Raw genomic sequence first — 21,283 nt, 5'->3', positions numbered from 1 at the left:
TTTTTGGGAATGAAAATTCAATAACTTGGTTGAAAGTTAAATTCTTTTATTAAAAATTAATCTTTCTGGTTGAAGATTCATCATTTTAATGGTAAATTAATCTCTTTGGTTGAAAAATAGTATGTAAAAATTCATGTACTTTGTTGAAGATTTGTTCTCTATGGTCAAAATACAACCGTTTTTGATTATTAAAAATTAACAAGTTTTTCGGTTAAAATATCAACTAGTACATTTTTAGTTCAAAATGCATCTTTTCGGAATTAAAATTGAATTATTTGACAGAAAGTTAAATTCTGTTGTTAAAAATTAATTTTTTTTGGTTGAAAATGTATTCTTTTTTTCTTTATAACTATTCCAATTGAGTACTTCTCAATTTTTAAAATAAAAAATTAAACTTTTCAATTTTTTGTTCGATAATCATATATGTAAGTTGAAAATTAATTTGTTTTCTTAGAAATTAATCTTCTTGGTTGAAAATCGATCTTTTTGGTTGAAAATTTAATTATTCTAGTTAATGAATTATAATTTTACTTGAAACTTTAACCTTTATTTTAAAGTTCGTCTATTCAAGATAAAAATTCACTTTGGTTGTTGAAAATTCTTCACTTCGTTTGAAGACGTAATTTTTTTTTTAATTCGTTTTTTTTTGGCTGAAATTTTGTTTAAATTTGAAAACGTAACTATTTCAATTGAGTATTCCATAATTGAAGTTAAAAATGTATCTTTTCGGCTGAAAATTAATTTTGTTTTAATGCAGTTTTAACAACTCAATTTTTAGTTGACAATTTATTTTTTTTATTTGAAAATTCGTCTTTTTTGGTAGAAATTTAACTAATCCAATTATACATGGGTCAGTATGCAAAAGAAATATCAGGATCTGCCCCTGGTAGTTCGATTTTCATAAAAGTTGGTGAAGTTCTAATGCTATATGAAAGAAATTTTGGGCCCAAAGGATTTTTGAAAATTTTCAAAATTGTGGAAGTTACGCCAGGTGGAATTTCGGGGTTACTTTTTTTTAATTACCATTATTTCTGGAAATGATAATTGGATTTTGATAAAAATTAGATAAATTAGAGGTAAAATTATATTTTTTCAGAATATAATACAATCAAAAAAATAATAATTTTGCCGGAAAAAAGTCCAAACCCAATTTTGATTCCATTGTTCGTGAATTTCTCCACTTTTAATTTTTCTTAAATATGGATAAAATTATTCCTTGGGACATCACCTTTAAAAAAAATTCATAAAAACTATTGGGTCCCAAGATATCGTCATTTTAGTGAGACCGTGCGTTGCCCGTCCACTGCATTTTTAATGTCGCGGTTCGTGAGAAGTGGAAGCTCGTTTATTTTCAATATTATCTGGTCTCAATCGGTTTTATTAAAGAAAGGTGATTTCCCAAGGAATCATTTCATAAATATTTTTTAAAACATTAAAAGGGGAGAAATTTACGAAGAATGGAATTAAAATTTGTGTTTGACTTTTTTCGGGCAAAATTAAAAAAAAAATGGATTGTATTATATTCTTAAAGAAGATCATTTCACCTCTATTGTGTCCAATTTTTATCAGAATGCAATTATCACTTCCAGGAATATTGATAATTAAAAAAAATGGGATCCCAAAATTCAACATGGTGTAACTTTCGTAATTTTGAAAATGTTCTAAAATCCTTTTGGGCCAAAATATCTTTCGTATAACATTATAATTTTAACAACTTTTATTAAAATGGAACGACCAAGGGAAGATCCTGATATTTCTAACATATAATGATCCACATTCATTAATATATTTGAAAATTCATCAGTTTGATTGAAGGTAGGTCTTTCTTAGTTTTGTTTTCATCCTTTTGGTTTAAAATTAATCTTTTCAGTTGAGGATTCGATCATTTTAGTATAAAATTCATCGCTTTGTTTTAAAATTTGTTGTTTTTTACGTAGAAAATTAAGTTTTTTCTTTTAAAATTTTGCTCTTAGTTGCAAATTGATATTTTTTATTTGAAAATTCAACTATTTGGTTGAGATTAAAAGTTTAGCATTTTATTTTTAAAATCATAATTTTTGTTTAAAATGTAACTATTCCAGTTGATGATTCATCATTTTAGTTACAAATTCACCAGTTTAGTTGCTAATTGATCTTTTTTAGTTCAAAATGCAACTATTGAGTTGAAATTTGTTTATTTTTTAGGTGAAAACTTAACTATTTGATTGAGATTAAAAATTTAGCATTTTATTTAAAAATTCATATTTGTGGTTTAAGATGTAACTATTTCAAGTATAGATTATTATAATAGATAATTCATTATTTAGTTAAAAATTTACCAGTTTGGTTGCAAATTGATCTTTTTTAGTTCAAAATTCAACTATTGAGTTGACATTTTTTTATTTTTTAGATGAAAATTCAATTAGTGCGTTGAAAAATCATAAATCATAAATTTAAGTAGAAGAAGATAAAATAAAAATTTGTTAGAATTATTATTCATATTAATGGACTTTAGAGACAAGTTCAAAAAATGATTAATAATTCAGTATTATTTAATTATTTAATTAATCGATGGTACCTGGTAGTGTCAGGGAATTTGTTTTTAGAAGTTGAGTAGAGATCCTGTTAAAACATTCATGTAACTTGAAGTTTATTTGTTTATGTGAAAAATATTTCTAAATTCATGAAATTTATGTACTCTGTATTCCTAAACAAATATAGTTACTGTTTCAGTGTCTGATGCTGTTTTTTTGTATTATCATTAAAAAATTTCATCCGACTTTTTTGTAATTGTCTTTTTTTTTGTAGTTTGATGCGATTAATGCGAATTTTTTTAAAGCCTTTTAGTTGATCCAAGCCAGGAGTCAAATAAATTTTTAGTGTTTTAATGGCAATAAGAACGAAATAATTTGGTTTAAATTTTCAGGAGGTACCACAACACGGATTTATCGAAGGAATGAGACTCGAGGCTGCTGATTTGATGGATCCTAGATTAGTTTGTGTAGCTACAATTACTAGAGTCATAGGGAGGCTACTAAGGGTCCACTTCGACGGATGGGAGGATGAATACGATCAGTGGCTGGATTGTCAAAGTCCTGATATTTATCCCGTCGGATGGTGTGACCTCGTCGATCACAAGTTAGAAGCGCCGCGGATTCTTAGTAAAAACACTAGTCCTACAGGTAAATAGTACTCTTAGATCTTTTTAATTTAAAACATGAATTGTCAGTACTGATGGTTTATAAGGTCAACCAACCATTAATGGGACAGTTACGAAAAGCTAACTCACATAAACACAATTTTAAAATGGTGAATTAGAAGTTTTGGTACTAAAACCCGTATAAATAGTGACTCATACATTATTTGATCGATTAGAATAGAAGATACATTATTAATTTTATAATTAATTAATATAAATGGATATTTTTGAAGCTAGTCAGATCGCCCATTAGCGGTACAAGATTTTTGCTGTAATTCCTTAAGTGGGGCACAAAATAAGCCAATACTGGGACAAGGAAAATCCAATGGGGTTTATCAAAATAAAATGGTATAAATAACTTACAATTATAGAATACATTAAAAAAGCAAGAATGAATTGTTGTAAACCATGAGGAATTTACTTTCCTTTATTTTAAAATAAAATTCATATCAAAATGTTAACATTTTTCTTAACAAAATAACGAGATATTATTAAATTAAATTAATTAATATTAAAAATATTGTTTATAAGCTCCACGCTTGCCCTTCAATTGATTATTTATTCTAAAAAAGTTGTTCAAAGTAGTTTATTGGAACCTTCAATTCTAACCTCAAATTTTGCCAACTCCTTAGGTAAGTAATTTAATAGTTAACTCATAAATTTAATTTTTAATCAAATTAGTCAGTATGCATTAACATTTAATATTGTAGATTAATATTAAATATGATAAATAATATGATTAATATTATCGATTTACTTGCCAATTCAACTTTTTGGTTGTAAATTTGGATATAGAATTCATCTTAATTAAAATTAGTACATAAATTGAAAAAAGTATTCAATCTATTTAAATTATTTTTTAGTTAAAAAATTTATTATTTGGTTGACATTTTCATGGAATGAAAAATCGTTTTAATAAATATTATTCAACTATTTTGTTAAAAATTCGTCTTTTTGGTTCGCGAATTTATCTTTCTAATCATAAATTTTATATTTTTAACAAAAATGCAACTGTTTGGTTAAAAAAAGATTTTTCCTTTTTTTTAATGAAAAATCTTATTTGGTTGACAAATCATCTCTTTTGGTAGAAATTTTGTCTGTTTTGGTTACAAGTCGAACTGTTGGGGTGCATTTTTTTTCTTGAATGAATAAAAATTTGTTCAATTCATTTTATTGTTTTTAATTTATAATTAAAACATTTTTTAGTTGAAATATCAACGATTATATTTTTTGATTAGAATGTATCTTTTTGGTAGAAAATTAGCCTTTTTTATTTTAAAATTCAACAATTTGTTAGAAAATTGAAGTATTAGGTTAACCAAAAAAGGTGAATTCTGATCAAAAAACATAATACTTGATATTTCAACCAAAAAATACTTTCACAAATTGAAAGCAGTTGAATAAAATAAAATAAACGAATTTTCAATAAAACTGTCAAAGCCTCAACCTAAATAGAGTAATTTTCATTCACAGTTGCATTTTTTTCACGAAAGATGAAATTCATAATTAAAAAGATAAATTTTAGAACGACAAAGATGAATTTTATAACAAAATAGTTCAAATGTTAATAAAAAAAGATTTTTCAGTCAAGAAAGAAAAAAAATGTAACCAAACTGTTGAATTTTTAATTTAAAAGGACGAGTTTTCTTCAAAACAGTTATATTTTTAATTTGAAAATATAAATTTTCAGCCGAAAAGTTAATTTACTTAATTTATTTAAAGAAGTATATACAGGGTGATTTTTTTTAACTTGAAACTTTCAAATATCTCGAAAAATGGGCACCTTATGAAAAAATGTTATGAATCAAAATTTAATCACTCTAAGGAGTACATAAACTGATGTTAAAATCGGTTCTCCCAAACCACCCCCTGGGGGTGAGGGTGGGGGCAAGTTCGAAATCTTAAATGGAAACCCCTATTTCTTATTGCATATTCGGTTTCTTTGGCTATCTTTTTGTTTTAAATATCAACTATTACATTTTTTGTTTAGAATTGATCTTTTTAGGCTGAAAATTCAGCTGTTTTCAGGATGGCCGCTGGACAGGGAAACCGGGAATTTTTTGAGACCGGGAAAAATTGGGAAATGGCAGTGATTTTTTTTTACCGGGAATTTTACAAATATTGTAGAAGAAAAATTTGTCCACGTTTGATTTTAACAGTTATTAAATAATTAGTTGAATTGTAATGTTTTTCAATTATGCTATTATTTAGCTTATAAGGCGTAATTTACCATTTTTTTACTTTAAAAATTTTCCATTTACAATTTTTATTTCTAAGATTACATTTTAATTTAAAGAATTTTTAAATGCTTTCTTAAAGGCTTGAAAAAATAAAAAATAAATTCCTTTAATGTTGAAAATTTTGGATTAAAAACATTTTTATTTAATAAAAAAATAAGTTTCAAATTTATCTGTACTTTAAGTAATAAAAAGTAAGCATAAACGATTTGAAAAAAAAACAATTTTAAACCATTTCAAAATTTAAGAATTTTCAGATTTTAACGTTAAAACTTTAACGGTTTCAATTTGAAAGTCTTAGTCATTAAATAAATGTGAAAGTGTGACTGAAGGTTTATAAACTATTTTCCACTTAAAAATAACTTCATAATAATATATTCTTAATTAAAGGATTTCATTAAATTAAAAATATTGTTTCAGTCTAAAATACTCCATTTTTAACCCATTCAATTACAAATTTTTAATTAAAAAAAAGATTAATTATTGAATACTTAGCAATATTTGAATTTTATTTAAGACAAGTGAATTGAAACCAAATGTTTAAAAATAAATAATCTTTAACTAAATTGTTTGACATAGAAAACCTGGAATCGTTACAATTTCGAAGAGCCTTTAAACTTTGAACGTTACAATTTTTAAGTGAAATTTTTAATTTTTGATGTATAATTCACAAATAAGCATTTGTAGAAAAAAATGAGTAATTTTAAGAGATATTTAGAAGTTTTAAATAGATTGAAAATTATCATGCAAATTTTAGAAAGTTTTCTTAAAATCTTCTAGAATCTTTTTCAAAAATTTTGTTTAAAGCTATGAAAAACTTTTTAAATATTCTCTTAAAACAATTTTTCAAAATAAAAAGATATTTTTAATTTTCCTAGGAATCTTAAGAAAATGTTTTTATTATTTTAAAGCCCTTGTCAATTCTTGAAAAGAATCTAATTTTTTTGTTTAAAATCTGCGCAAATCTACATTTTGTTTTATATTAGGCTATCATTTCAAGTTTTACATTAAGTTTGAATCTTTTCAAAACGTCTACATATCTCTTAAAATTACTCAAATTTCGTCTACAAATAATAAATGTTCGATTGTTATTTATACATCCAAATTGTAAAGAAATTTTCTAAAATTTGCAGGATTTACTGAAAATTGTAGAAAAAATTCAATTCATTTTGACAGATATTTAGAAGTTCTGAAAAAATTTCCAAAATAATTTTAAATTTGAAACAAATTTAAAACAACTTCTATATTTCTCAAGATTTTGAAATAAGATTTTGAAGCTTTCCATGGGTGTTTAAACTGTTCAAAAAGAAAATAATCGAATTTCTAATTTAAGAAGTGTTCAGTTAAAATTTTTTCAATTTTTCAATATTTGATGTTTCTAGCTTAAAATTCCTTAAAATTATATAATTTCAAAAATTTTAAAGTTCATTGATTTTTTAATTTAGAGCACTGAAAATAATAACGTGGATTTATATATATATTTTTTTATATTGAAAAATGTTAGTATCTTCAATTTTATACGCGTAAATTATTGAGAATTTGAATACAAAATCTGTAATGACTAACTTTGAAATTTCAATTTTAAAAGTTCAAAATTTAATAGTTCCATTTTAAGTGCTTTCATTTGCAGCTCAGTTGGAAATTGTTAGTATTGTCCATTTAATACGTTTAAATTATTAAAAATTTGAATGCAAAATTTTTAGTTAAAAAACTTCTAAACTTAAATTATTAAAAGTTCTAAATTCAAGAGTTCCATTTTTACTGGTTTAATTTTTAGCTCAGTTTTTATTACTTCAAATGGAAATTTTGTTGGCTTCAGAGTTCCATTTTTTTTCATTTCATTGATCGTGAAAAATGTTTGCGAACCGGAAAATGACCGGGGATTTATTGCGACGATTAAAACGGCCACCCTGTATCTTGTTAAAAAGCAATTATGTTGTTAAAAACTCACCTTTTCAAGTTGGAAAATTAAAATACATGTTTGTTAAATAGTTCAAATATTTGATTGTTAATCAACTATTTGATTGAAATTGCAGCTGTTTTTATTTGAAGTTTAAAAATGTAATAATTTTATTGAGAATTTAATTATTTTGTTAAATAGTCATGTTTTTCATCGAAAATTCAATTGTTTTGTTTGAAAATTCAGCCTCCCAATTATATTACATATCAATTTTTTTTTCATCTTGGTTTTAGTGAAATCACCAAGAGGCCTTAAACGTAAATCTAAGCGTAGAATGAAGCGAAGTGGGAAGGTGCTGTGCGGGAGAACAATTCTTCCTCGGCACAGCGAACGTATCAACCCTACTCGCGAGAAGGATAGATTAAGAGAAAGAGATCGTGAGCGTGACCGAGATAGAGATCGAGATCGAGATCGGGAATTTGAACCTGCTCAAGGAACTAAAATAGAAAGAGAGCGAGAGTTGGAGAGTCTGCCCGAGCAGGCGAGTCGAGAACCTGAGCCTGCAGAAGAGCCAGCTGGTCCAGATCAAACACTACCCAGTCCTACGAGTTGTCAAGGTCAAGCCTTAATTGAAACTCAAAGTGCACATCAAAACCCCCCACCTCCAAAGGAACCAACTCCGACTTCGTACGTGAATGTAAGTTTCAATCTATATAATTTTACTATTTTTTACTCATTTATTTATATGGCTTTCCTCACTTACATTGGAAATAAAAAGAAAAAATACGAAAATAGAGCTATTGGTCAGCTCGAAATCAACAGTGAAATATTAATTAGAAAAAGCTGTGGGAATTAATTTATTTCATTCAATAACAAGATAAAAAAATCATTATTATATGCTTTTTCGTTAAGATTTTATTAAAATTTATATCCGATAGTCCAAAATTTGGGAAAATGGCAGGATGATAAAATGTTATATTTTCAAGGTGGACATTGTTATATGGAGGGTGTCTAAAGAAGGGAATTAAAATAGATAAAAAGATATCTCAAAATGTTGAGAACAAAAACTAGAAGATTTGAGGAATTTTGTTTTGTTTTGCAATACACTAGAACATTCATATCAGGACGGGAGAAGGACGATTTGAGTCAGTTTGAAAATTATTCTCTTCGTAGAAATTACACCTTTATTGCTAAAAATACAATTTTTTTGAGAATTCAATTTATATTTTGTTGAAAATTCATGTTTTCTGATTGAATTGGTCTTTTTGATAGAAAATTCAATTTCTTGCTTATATATATATAGATGCGTGCATGTGTGTGTATTTTCGGACTGAAAGTTCAACTGTTTCGTTGAAAATTCGTCTTTCGTTGAAAATTCGTCTTTCGTTGATAAACCCAACTACAATTTGGTGAGCGAAAATTAGTATACATGTTATATATAAAATAATTTAAGATTGAAAGAATTCGTTTTGAAATTATTAAAAATGGCTACGATAAGAAGCCTTCAAATAATTAAACATAGCCGTTTGAAATAGAAAAACTTTGAATTAGATATATTGAATAATTTTAGATTTATTCAAAATTTGAATTTAAAAGCACTTGAAATTATACAAATTTCTATTAAAGCAATAACAACTATCTGATTTAAAGAAAGAACATTTCAAATATCTTAGTATTATTTTTTTTAAAATTAATTGTACAGTTTTTAGTTAAATTCTTCGAAATTTAATAATTTAATTAAAAAAATAAAAACGTCGAATAATTTTAGACTGAAAATTAGAAAGTAAGACAAATTCCATCACTTATTCATTTTTAATTTTTTAACAAATACTAGAATTTTCATTCAGTAAGATTAATTTTCTACCAGAAAAGACAAATTTTCAACAAAATAAATAAATTTTTAACCAAGAAGTTTAATTTTCTGCAAAAAAGACAAATGATCAACAAATTACATAATTTTTCTACTAAATAGTTTGAACAATGGGTGTGATGTAAGTTGAAATTTTATTTTATTTTGTTTTTAAGCTATTTTCAATTTTTTTTAAATCTACCAATTAGTTGAATTTTCCAACATATTGTTTAACAAGCAATTTAATTTTTGTTACCAAGAAGTTAAATTTTCAACAATTCAATTAAATTCTCAGTTAAAAAAATGTATTTTCAACTAAAATTATATATTTTCAACCAATAAAATTAACCTTTAGGAAATTTGTTCAACTTTTAACCAAAGTTTTGATGCTTAACCTAAAAAAATGAGTTTTCAATGGAAAATGTAATAGTTGAGATTTCAACAAAAAAGATTTTAATTTAAAATAAATAATGGATGGATATAATCGACTAAGGGGAATTTTCAACAAAATACTTGAATCGTCAACAAAAACAGATTAATTTTCAACCCAGTAATTTCATTTTTAACCAAAAAATTAATTTTATGATTACGATTTTTATACAAAACAGTTGAATTGTCCCATAAAAAGGTAATTTTTAATTGAAACAGATTAAGCAGTTGCATTTTTAATCCAAAAAGGTGAGATATTTATAGAAATATACATATTCTCAATCGAAAATATGAATGTTCAGCAAAACAATTGAATTTTCAACTAAAAAAAAATTAATTAAGAAAGAAAAAATTTTCAACAAAATAATTCAATTTTGAACGAAATAATAAGATTTTTAACCGAAAGAGATGAATTCTTAATGAAAAAATTAATAGTAGACCTTTCAAATGAAAATAGTGAACTTTTAAACAAAAAAAATTAGATTTTCGTACTGGGTTCTATTAATTCAATTTGAATTTAAGTGGAAAAACGAGAAAAAGAGGTCAACAGGGAAAATACTGTGAAGCCTACGACAAATAAATAGGAATTTTGATCATTTATAGATTAAAGAATAATATTTAAAATAAACATTGAAGTTAATTTTTAATACTTTTAAAATATTAGGTTAGAAAACTGGAAGTTTTGTTCAAAAAATAATGGTAATTTTCCTTTGAGCACATCCCGATTTCGAACTATACTATTTTAAATTTGGAGAACTCATAAGTTTAATAGTTAAACAAATTTCTGATACTATTCTTATACTATTTTTTCAGTTTTGTGACACTATTTTTTATCTCTGAAGTGAGCCCAAGTCCTAACATTATCCTTGTTTATTATTTATTTTATTTATATTTATTATTTAACTTATGTTGACTTCATTGTCAGTGTGAAAAAGCAGCAGAAATGCAGTTACTTATTAAGCGCTTTTTATCTAAGAAAAAGCATTTGTATTTGAAATTACACAAATTGTACAAATTTGAAAATTGTATGATTTATACCTTGGTATAAATCATGAAATACCCGAAATTTTTCTTTAAAAATTTGATCTGTACTTTATATATTACTTTTTAGTCTATTATAAATTTCTTATAAATTATAAATTTACATTCTAGAAAATGTGCAAAAATAAGCAAACTTATTATACTTACGATGAGATAAGAATTTAAACGGAGTAATGAAAACTTACGAATTAAAAACGAATTTTCATGACATCATTTTTTGGTGTCAATTTTTTAAATTAAATTATATTGGAATGAAAGTGATAAAAAGCAGAATTATTTTCTATTTAAGTTAAATTGATTTAGATTCAATTTAATTTGTGGAATTTACATTTACATTCCATTTACATATTTTAGCATTTTTTCTCTAAAATTATCACAATATTACTATTAATACATTTTCTTTTTTTATTAATTTGACTGTTATATTCATTAACTAAAATTACCTTGCTTGTTTCTATTTTATTAATAACTTCAACACGTCACCTGTTATAATATAGTAAAATTTATTTTTAAATTGGCGCCCTTTCTTCTGAATCCTCTCATATTCTCATAATAATTAATATGTCATTTTTAAATATTATAAGTTAAAACTCATTTTCAGCCGTCTTCCATGTTCTTATTAAAACAATTTTACACCAATACAATCCTTTTGGAATGTTTAAATATGGAAACTATAATTCTTTACTATTGAAACTTAAACTATACATTTCTTTTGATTTTACTTCTAATTATTGTAATATATAAAAAAAATCATCACAGAATTTTTGAATAAAAATTTAAATAGAAAATAATTGTCCTTTTTATTATAATAATTCATTCCAATATGATTTACATTTAAATAATTGACTCCAAAAAAATGATGTCATTGAATTTCGTTTTTAATTGTTAAGTTTTCTTTACTCCGTTTTAATTCTGATCTCATTATTGGGGTTGGTTAAACTGCGATACGCCACCTGTTGACGAAAATCCTAACTAGAAAGAATAGGTACGATTTTAAAGTTGTACATTAATTTTTGTATAAAAGTGTTTTAACGATTTTTGTTGTGGCGTTTAAAATATTGGTTGGATACTAAAATTAAGTCTTTATCGGAAACAAATGGGTGTAGATTGAATTTACATCTTATAAGATGAAGAAACATATTTTTTTTACAGAAATATCTGTCCAACTGTGATTTCCATCCTTTTTAAAAATACATTTTCATTTGACCAACTGTGAATATAAATTAATAATGATTTTGAAAACTAAACTGTTCTTTAAGATATAAATTTTAGAATTTCCAGTTTATAACGTTAAAAATTATGTAAACTATTTCAAATGAAGAGTCTTATTTAATGTAAACGCCTGGTTGAAACTTTATAAACTGTTTTCAATTTTAAAATAACCTTAAAATAGTATATTCATAATTAAAAGCTTTTATTAAATTTCACATATTATTTTAGTCTAAAATATTCAATTTTTAAACCATTCAATTTGACATTTTTCAATTAAGAAAAATAAGAATTAATTTATATTCAGAAATATCTGACTGTTCATTTAAAATCTGTAATTATAGAAAAATATCAAAAAATAAATTTTAAACGTTACATTTTAATTTTTCTATTAAAACAAAATTTAATTTGTAAGTAAAATTGTCGAACTTCGATGTATAAATAACAATTGAACACATATTATTCTTTAAAAAAATTCAAGGAAGCTGAATACATATTTAGAAGTTTTGAAAAAATTCAATTAAAAATTTGAAATTATTTGAAATAATTTAAACAAAGTGTTTACGTGTACCACCGCCAAAATATAGATTTTGGCAGATTTCGAACAAAAAATTTAAAACATTTTAAAGAATTTGGAATGCCTTCAGAAGATTAAAAAAACATTTCCTATGAAAATTAATAATGATTTTTATTTTGAAAAGATAATTTTGAGTGATTATTCAGAAAGATTTAGAACGTATTATCAAAAATCAGTGTGGAAGATTTTAAGGAAATTTGTTTAATTTGGCCGAATTTAAAAAGAAATTGAAAAAAAGTGTAAAAAACATGCAGATGTTTCAAGATTTTTAAATAAAATTTGGAAGCATTTTAAGGATTTTTTAACCATGTAAAATATAAATAATTTGACTCTTAATTTAAGAAGTTGTTAGTTTATAAAAAAATGTAATCGTTCAATTTTTAATGTTTCTGGCTTAAAATTGCTTTAAATGATATAATTTAAACAAAATTTCAATTCATTGCTTGATTCTTCAATTTAGACTTTAGAGCATTGAAAATGATATCTTGGAATTTAATTGAAAATTGTTCAGTTTAAAAGTGTTAGTAGCTTCCATTTTATATGTGTAAATTATTTTAAAAGTTCGAAATTCAAGAGTTCTACTTTGAGTGCTTTCATTTGCAGCTCAGTTTTTATTGATTCAAATGGAAAAGTTGTTAGCTTTAGAGTTCGATTTTTTAAATTCCATTGACCATGAAAAATTTTTGCGAACCGGAAAATGACCGGAAATTTTTTTCTTGGATTAAAACAGCCACCCTAAATCGTCTATTATTCGTATTCTACGCCTAATCTGGATAAGATTTGTCGCTACATACATTAATTTAAGTTTATTTAAACATAAATTCATTGCAACTGACATGAAATTGTGAAATATATATTTTTTAAATCTATTTGAAAAAAATGTGTTTTTTTTCACTGTATAATATGGAAATTTTATCTAAAGCTATTTGTTTTTTATAAAGATTTGTTTTTAGTACTTAATCATTGTTTTATACTTCACAAAACTACCGGGAAAACACTTTCATGCCAAACTTATGTACAACTTTAAAATTGTACCTACTCTTTCTAGTTCTACTTTTTGGCACCAGGTGGCGAAATGGTAGACCGCGATTCTCAATAGGTTTAATATTTTTCTTTATTTTTACACCTTTTGCAGAATATAAATTTTAATCAATGAGTTCCCCTGATGATGAATTGATTCTCTAATGATTTTCTCGGACGTTAAAGGATATGTATACTAAATTTCTTATTGCTAATGTATGCGCCAGGTTACGGTGACGAGTGGAAAATACATTCCAAGGCTAGCGGACGGTCTCCAAAAGTCTTCCGATGCCGGCGAATTGGTGCCATCGGAGTGGAATGTGTTCGACGTGGCTCAATTTCTTCGTGTCAACGACTGTACAACCTATTGTGAGAACTTTAGCAAACAAAAAGTGGACGGAAAGACTCTTCTGATGCTCACGAAGGACCAAATCATAGACTTAACTGGTGGCAAGGTCGGACCTTCTCTTAAGATTTACGATCTTATACAACAATTAAAAATCAAAGTGAATCCAGCTCAGGAAAGATTAAAGTTAGGACTAAAAAAATTATTTTAAAAGAGCTATCGTGTGGCTTTTAAGTTTACTAGGTTCCAGCTTTTGCTTATGTTCAGCATGGATTTACAAGTAAGGGTAGTGAGTTTTCGTAATTTAAAGTTTAAGCTACAAGTCAATCATTTAAGTCTTCTCTTGAATCTTGCTGTGAAACGTTTAAGCAATCTTAATTCTTTTAGGAAATTCTTTTAGGAAAAAAAATAAATGATATTATGAAGCAAATATTCGGCAATAAATAGGTACTGTAGTTTTTTTTTTAATTTTCTCCGTGAGAACAAATTTGGGCTTTTAGGAGTTTATATGGTAGGACGATTCAGTGTACGCGGAAGAGATGCCACCCACATGACTGAAAATTTTATATTAATTTTACTTGCAGTTTATACAATTTTAGACATTTTTTTGCTTTGTTACGTAACCGTTATGTGTAAATCCATGCTTTGACTTGTAAAATGTACACTAAACGGAATGCAGATGCACTGGTCTGAAGTGGTCGAGATATTTAAAAATGCACTTCTTATGCCTTCCGAGAGGGAAATTATCGATGGGTTAATTACTCGGATTTTTGGTGTACACTCGATTGCAAAAGATTATATGGATGATAGGAAATTCATCATAGAAAATCATTATACAGAAAACAGTTATAGGATGATCAGCATTGGAATAAATATGCAAAAATATTGAAGAAATTAATGTAAATAAATAGAGGAACTGCAAAGGAATGATTTATTTTATAAAGTATTAAAGTACGCAAAAATAGCGATTGTGTAAAAATAAACTTTACACAGAAAAAAATCTGTGAATTCCTTTGATATCTTTCAAATCTCTTATAGTTCAATTGAAATCCATATGCAATTTTTTGTTGAATCACTTGAAATTCCCCAAAATCTTGAAAATAATTGGAGGTCGTTAAGAATCACTTGAAATTAAATGACGTTTCCTTTATTTTCCAAAGTCCTCTAAAAATCCCTTGAAATCTTCGAATTCGCTAGAAATGACTTCAAATTAAATTTATTTTCCAAGGTTTACTAGAAATATTATGAAATCTTTGAAAAAACTATAAAAGTCTTTGAAATCCCTTGAGATATTTTGAAATACTTTGGAATTCTTTTAAATCCTTGGGAATGTTTCGAAATTTTTTAAACCCTTTAAACTTCCTCAAAATTCCGTGAAATCCATGATGTTTTAATCTCTATAGAAAGCCGATGAAATATTTTTAAATTAGTGGAAATATGTATAAAATCCTTAAAAATCTTTTACAAAACTTCGGAAGTTCCTCGGAATTCCTTTAAATTTCTATAGAATACCTTAAAACCTCCTGATGTTTGGAAATCTTTAAAATTCCGCGAAATTTGTTATAAAATCTGACGAAATTGCTTAAAATCCACGAAAATTCTCTTGAATTTAATTCGTAATTTAATTTAATTTTCAAAGTTCAGTAAACATATGATGAAATCTTTGAAAAACCTACAACATTTTTTGATATCCCTTGAAAATTTTCAAATCTCTTGAAATCCTTTGGAATTCCTTGAAATCCCTGGAGATGTTTAGAAATCTTTAAAATCGCTTGGAATCCCTCGAAATGTTTCGAAATTTCTTGAAAGTCGTAAAAATATTTGTTTAAATCTCTATAGAAAACCGATTAAATCTTTTTAAATTAGTTGAAATATTTAGAAATCATTTAGTATCCCTTAAAACCTACTTACATGTTTGAAAATCTTCCAAATTTGGTAAAATTGGTATGAAACCTGACCAAATTAATTAAAATCCGTGGAAATTTGGCGGAATTTCTATATTTTTTGGATCAAATTTTTAAAATTTAAAATTTTTTTATTTCTATACTGATCTTCCTATAATACTTTTTTTATAATTGTGAAAAAATGATAAGTAATTTATTATTGGGAACTGAAATCTCTGAGTGGGCTAGTGTCGCGAACACGCGAAAGTAGGTAGAATTTTCAATACGCATTTGCTTTGTATATAAAAACAATTTAACACTTTTTTCACATTTCAAAAGAATTAATGAATAAAAAAACATAAATGTTGGCCGTATTGAAAAATATATTGCGTATTGCAGCACAGCGCATCTCAATGCGGTTCATGATGAAAAGTCAATCGTAGGTGGCAGCACTGAGCCGAGTACTAGACCCTTTGCCAATGAGAAAAAAATTCAATTAAAGAAAATTGGTGAATAAGTATAAAGTGCGATTTATACCTTATAAACATTACAAAATACATTTTTCAAACTTTTTTTTAGCTATATTTATCATATAGTATTCGTAAAATGTTCATAAATTCTTTTCTGGCTTTCACTTGTAAAGTGAGGATAGGATTAACATATTTATATGTACTATATATCTCATTTTTTGTACAATTTCCTCTAAAAGTATAAATTATCCTCGTATGTAAGCACCAAACATATATATTTAAAGTTTATTTACCCTCGTATTTTAACCATAAGCAACCTTATATCAAGTGCCATATTGAATTTCGCCTCTCACCAATAGAGGGTCTAGTAATTGGCTCGGTACTGCAAACCTATCAGTAGTTTTACACCACTAACCCTATTGGGATCTGAAGTCTTGGGTGCGCCACTGTCGCGAACTTGTGAAACGAGATAGAATTTTTAGGTTGCATTTTAAATTGGGCTTAGAAACAATTTTATCATAGTTTTTATTAGTTTAAAACAATAAGTAATTTTACTATGTCATATAAGTTTCAGCACACCATAAGCTAAAATGAACTTCAGTTAAGTGCATGTAGTAAAATATTTGGTTAAAAATATGCAAAAAATATGAATTATAGGCGATCAGAAATTAAGTACGAATTCTAACCTAAGTTTTAGGTTAGAATTTTTAGATAGTAAATATTTCATGTATAAATTAATGATAATTTATTTTAAGTTCACTTTTATTTCAAGGTAAGTTAATTGAAGCTTATAATGTGTTGAAAAATGTATAACATATTAAAATAATTGTTTTTTTTTGTTTGGAAAAAAAAAACAGTTTTAACATAAAACGTGTTTTTTTTTGCTCTGTACGATGAAAATTCCACATGCAACACTTAGTTTCTGATAAATCTTATTGTTTTCAGCCACGTATCATTTTAAACTGTGCAAAATAATAGACCTTTTCATTTAAGAAAACGACATTGCGCAAGCGCGAAAGATATATAGCACTTCCATGAAAGAAAAAAGGTTGGTGCCATGGACAAAGGAAACAAGGGACTAGGCATGCCATTGCGGGGGTGATGCAATGAGGGGGGAGGTCCGCCACCTTTTGATGTCCCGCGACAAACATGGCAGCGCCCACGTGTTTATATTTTCATGCACAGTTTGTCGGCAAAAATGCTCGTGCGCAGAATCAAATGGCACATCGTAAGATGGCGGTTCTCCCCGCTCATGGAATTCTCCCCCCTCCCGTGGACTCAACCCCGCTCGTCCAAGTTAGGATGGCATGCCTAGTCCCGTGTTTCCTATGTCCTACTTGGAATATAGTTATTATTTTATTAGATTTCCAAACCCCTGTTTAATATTTCGAAAGGGGTGACAGTCCCGAGAGTTCATTTAAAAGGCATATGAAAAATTGCGCGAAATTTAGTAAGAATTAGAATTAGAATTCCAAAACTGACAACCCACTTATAAAAAAAAATGTTTTTAAACAAAAATTAAAATGCATCTTAAAAATCTTAACTGATTTCGCTAGTTCAAATTTTGACCGTATTGAAAAAATAGATGGCGTATTGCAGCGCAGCGGATTCCAATGGGAATACCATTATTGGGAATGGTGGTCGACTATTTCGCCATCTGGTGTCGAAAATGACTTTACTTTAAAACTAAAAAATATGTTTGCCGAAAACTTAGGACAAGCAAAAAAACATAATAACTAATGTCCCGGAACTAACCTTGTTTGTAGACAATTATAGAAGTTTATTTCATAAATAAATTTTAAGTGGCTACCGACGGCAATGGTACGACAGAGACAGTTTGGGGATGTCCGTTATACTATTTTATAGCATCTCCGAATGCAGTTTAAAAAATTTTTTATTTTGGCAGACCAATACCCGGGGGAACTGAGCCCGATTTACCGAACGACGAAGTATCACATGCCCTTAATGGTACAATATGCAATGCTCGCGGCTGCTGTTTAAGTATAAAAGTGGTAAAAGACGAACTCCAAACTACACCATGCTCGTAATTTTGTATCTAGTACATCATCGCAAGGGATTTCAAGCATCGTATTAAATTAACTTAGAACATCCTCATCTCATCAGTCACTTGACTTAGTCCGTGGCTATTACGAAAAACCGAGTTCGCCCGAGTAAAAGTTGGAAAGAAAATAATTATTTATTATTTTAATTATAATTCTTTCATAAAAGTGCTTCTACGATTAGTTTGTGGAGTTTAAAACAGTTATCACATAGTATAAAAAAGTATTCAGAAGAAGTTTGTAGCAAAAAATTTGCTCCTGATTATGCATAGAATATGAATAATAGACTATTGGAATTGAAATACGAATTCTAACCCAAATTAGGCCAAATTCATGCCTATTGGGAATGTTGGTCGACCATTTTCGCCATCTGGTGCCTAAAACAGGAACTAGAAAGAGTAGGTAGCATTGTAAAGATGCATTTTAATTTGAGGATAAACGTGTTTTATGCTATGTTGTTTTATCAAATTAAAAACTATTATTAAATACTAAAAATAAATCTTTATACAATTTAAAGCGTTTTAGATCGAATTTCCATCTTATACAGTAAAAAATGACATTTATGTCCAAAATATTTTCCTGTAAAACAACCATTATTTTATTATGACATGTAAATTTTAATTCGTTATACGCTCAAATGAAAGTTATTTAATTTATTCAGTGATAAATTTTATCCCCATTATGCAAAGAATATGAACAATAGACAATTGACAATTAAATACGAATTCTAACCTAACTTTCAGGCCAGGTTTTTTTAGATCATAAGTAGTTTATGTTTAAATGAATAAAAACTTACTTTGGGTTCATTTTTGCTTCGAAATAAGTTAATTTAAGTTTATAAATTGTCAAAATCACAATAAATAGTACAATAGTTTTTTTTTTTTTTTTTTTTTTTTTAGAAAAACATTTCTGCCAAAAAAAATGTTTTTTCAATGCTAAGATGTAAATTTTTGTTTTCGATAAAAACTTATTTTAAGTTGGTAATAAATACTTTAAACTTCACAAAAAGATCGCAAAAAAAATTTTATACAAAAATTAAAATTCATCTTTAAAATCGTATCTACTCTTTCTAGTTCTGATTATTGCCACCAGATGGCGTAAAGCAGTTTAACCATTCCCAATAGTGTGTTAAAATTTTTAATAAATATTACAATAATTTTTTTTTCTTCAGAAAAACATTTTGATCAACAAATGTTTTTTTTCTTGCCACTACATAAGATGTTAATTTTTACCTAACACACTTCGATTTTTATAAAAGCTATTTTTAGTATGCAATACTTCCTCTAAACTCCACACAGAAATCGTAAAAACATTTTTATGCTCGAATTAAAATCAGAGTTCTTAAATTTCCACTTAGGCATATTCAGGAATTTAAAATATGCATACCAGTAGCTTATTAATTATTTAATACTGTTGGACTGAACCACTGACCTCAAAATTCAATTGCCTCACATTACTTAATAAATAATAGCATTAAAAAATAAAATTATTAAATACCAAGCGCTACTCCTTTTTAAACAGGTAGCTTTATATCTATAAAGTATAAAATATTTCATCCTAATTTTTTTCATCATATCTCCTCTTTTGAATCCCACTGTTTCATCTCCTATATAAAGAGTGAATTTAACTTCTTTTATGTTCTGTGCCCTCTTTGTTTGGATAACACCACTAGGTTGGGGTGCAGTCCTAAATAAACCTCTGTTTCAGATGTTATAGGCATTTTCATAGCTACCTTCATCCATTTTATGTTGCTTCTTTCTTCAAGACCTGGATTTCTAAGGTGCAATTCTAAAGGAGAACCCATAAACTTGCAATTTTTCAATGTGTGATGTATTACTCCTATCATCCCATATTGTATTGCAACTCCCCTTATGATGTTACCTATTCTCTCTAAATCTGTAGTCAAAGTGTTGGATTCCTTTATTTCTTGTATATTAATTCCTTTTATCACAAAATTGTTGTGCAGTCCCTCCCATCATAGTTTTGTTTATTATGTTTTTTATCCTGTTTAAGATATCACTGCTGATATGCATATAGGGTATAACGTATTCACTCATTAATGCTTGCATTATTGCTTGATTTCTTGTATCAGGGTCTAGATCCATATCCACTTCCCTTTTAGCTACTGATCTTCTTTCTATGTTCGTTTTGGACCAACTTATACTAGTTTTTGACCAATCTATGGAATAATATTTATCCACTTCTTTTCTGGATTGTGTCATCAATATATCTATAACTGATTTAATTTGATCATTTGGAACCTTGCTTTGTTTAACCCACCAATCTATAGCTTCTTTTTTGCACAATATCCTGCCATGGTAGTGCATGTCATCTATCTGACCCGAAGGAAAATATTGTCTAGGTACTCCATATTTTAAAGCTTTGTCCTTATCTACTGAGATTGGAAATTTCGAAGACATTACAGTCATAGTGCTTGCAATTGGACTTGGATCTTTGAGACACCCCGATGATCCCTCCACAGTAAAATGTTGTTTTCATCGTAGCTTCACGCTCAAAAATGTATCTCATTTCTAAATTTTACCTAAATGTTTTCAGCAGGTTCAGCCCCGACATTACCTATAATATGCATTCAGATTCATCTGGCACGATTAATAGCAACACTTTCTTGTAAAAGTGTTTTCTATTTCAAATGCTGGACCGGATATAACCGGTTCAGAACTCTAATTAAAATACATCTTAAAAATTGTGCCTACTCTTTCTAGTTCCGATTTTTGGCACCAGATGGTGTATCGCAGTTTAACCATGTAACGATTAAGCGTGGCCACTTAATTACCCTTAATTTAGATGTTAGGGTTGATCTGAGTTACGCCAGAATGAATGATTTCAACACCACAAATAGTCGCGAACATTTTATTCAAGAGACAATGTACATTGCACGCAAAGTCGTAAGTACATGGTTACACAGATGGTAGACTCGATGTAATTTCGGTGACCAGTAGATCCCTATAGTACTCCCCGAAAAATCAAACAAAGAGAAAATAAAAATATAAAAATACTGTGGTTATCTCGGTCGAGATTTTGAAGAAGAGATGCATAACTGTTGCTAAAAATGACTAGCTATCA

At 27.2% G+C, this 21,283-nt stretch overlaps 1 protein-coding gene across 2 annotated transcripts in view; it reads left to right on the top strand.

Annotated features, from left to right (window-relative positions):
- LOC117178949 (polycomb protein Sfmbt-like) overlaps positions 1 to 15,048 on the top strand; it is a 40,248-nt gene extending 25,200 nt beyond the window's left edge. For both annotated transcript variants that reach the window (XM_033370529.1, XM_033370528.1), the window contains 3 exons: positions 2,906 to 3,161; positions 7,609 to 8,012; positions 13,668 to 15,048. In XM_033370529.1, coding sequence (XP_033226420.1) covers positions 2,906 to 3,161; positions 7,609 to 8,012; positions 13,668 to 13,997 — 990 coding nt within the window. In that variant the 3' untranslated portion in view covers positions 13,998 to 15,048. The remainder of the gene's footprint in view (positions 1 to 2,905; positions 3,162 to 7,608; positions 8,013 to 13,667) is intronic.
- Positions 15,049 to 21,283: the final 6,235 nt, after the last annotated feature.

Source organism: Belonocnema kinseyi, chromosome 8, assembly GCF_010883055.1.
Source record: "Belonocnema kinseyi isolate 2016_QV_RU_SX_M_011 chromosome 8, B_treatae_v1, whole genome shotgun sequence".
In the NCBI taxonomy this organism is placed as follows: Eukaryota; Metazoa; Arthropoda; class Insecta; order Hymenoptera; family Cynipidae; genus Belonocnema; species Belonocnema kinseyi.
Note: the sequence above shows the minus strand (reverse complement) of the source record. Positions and strands in the feature narration are given on the sequence as shown.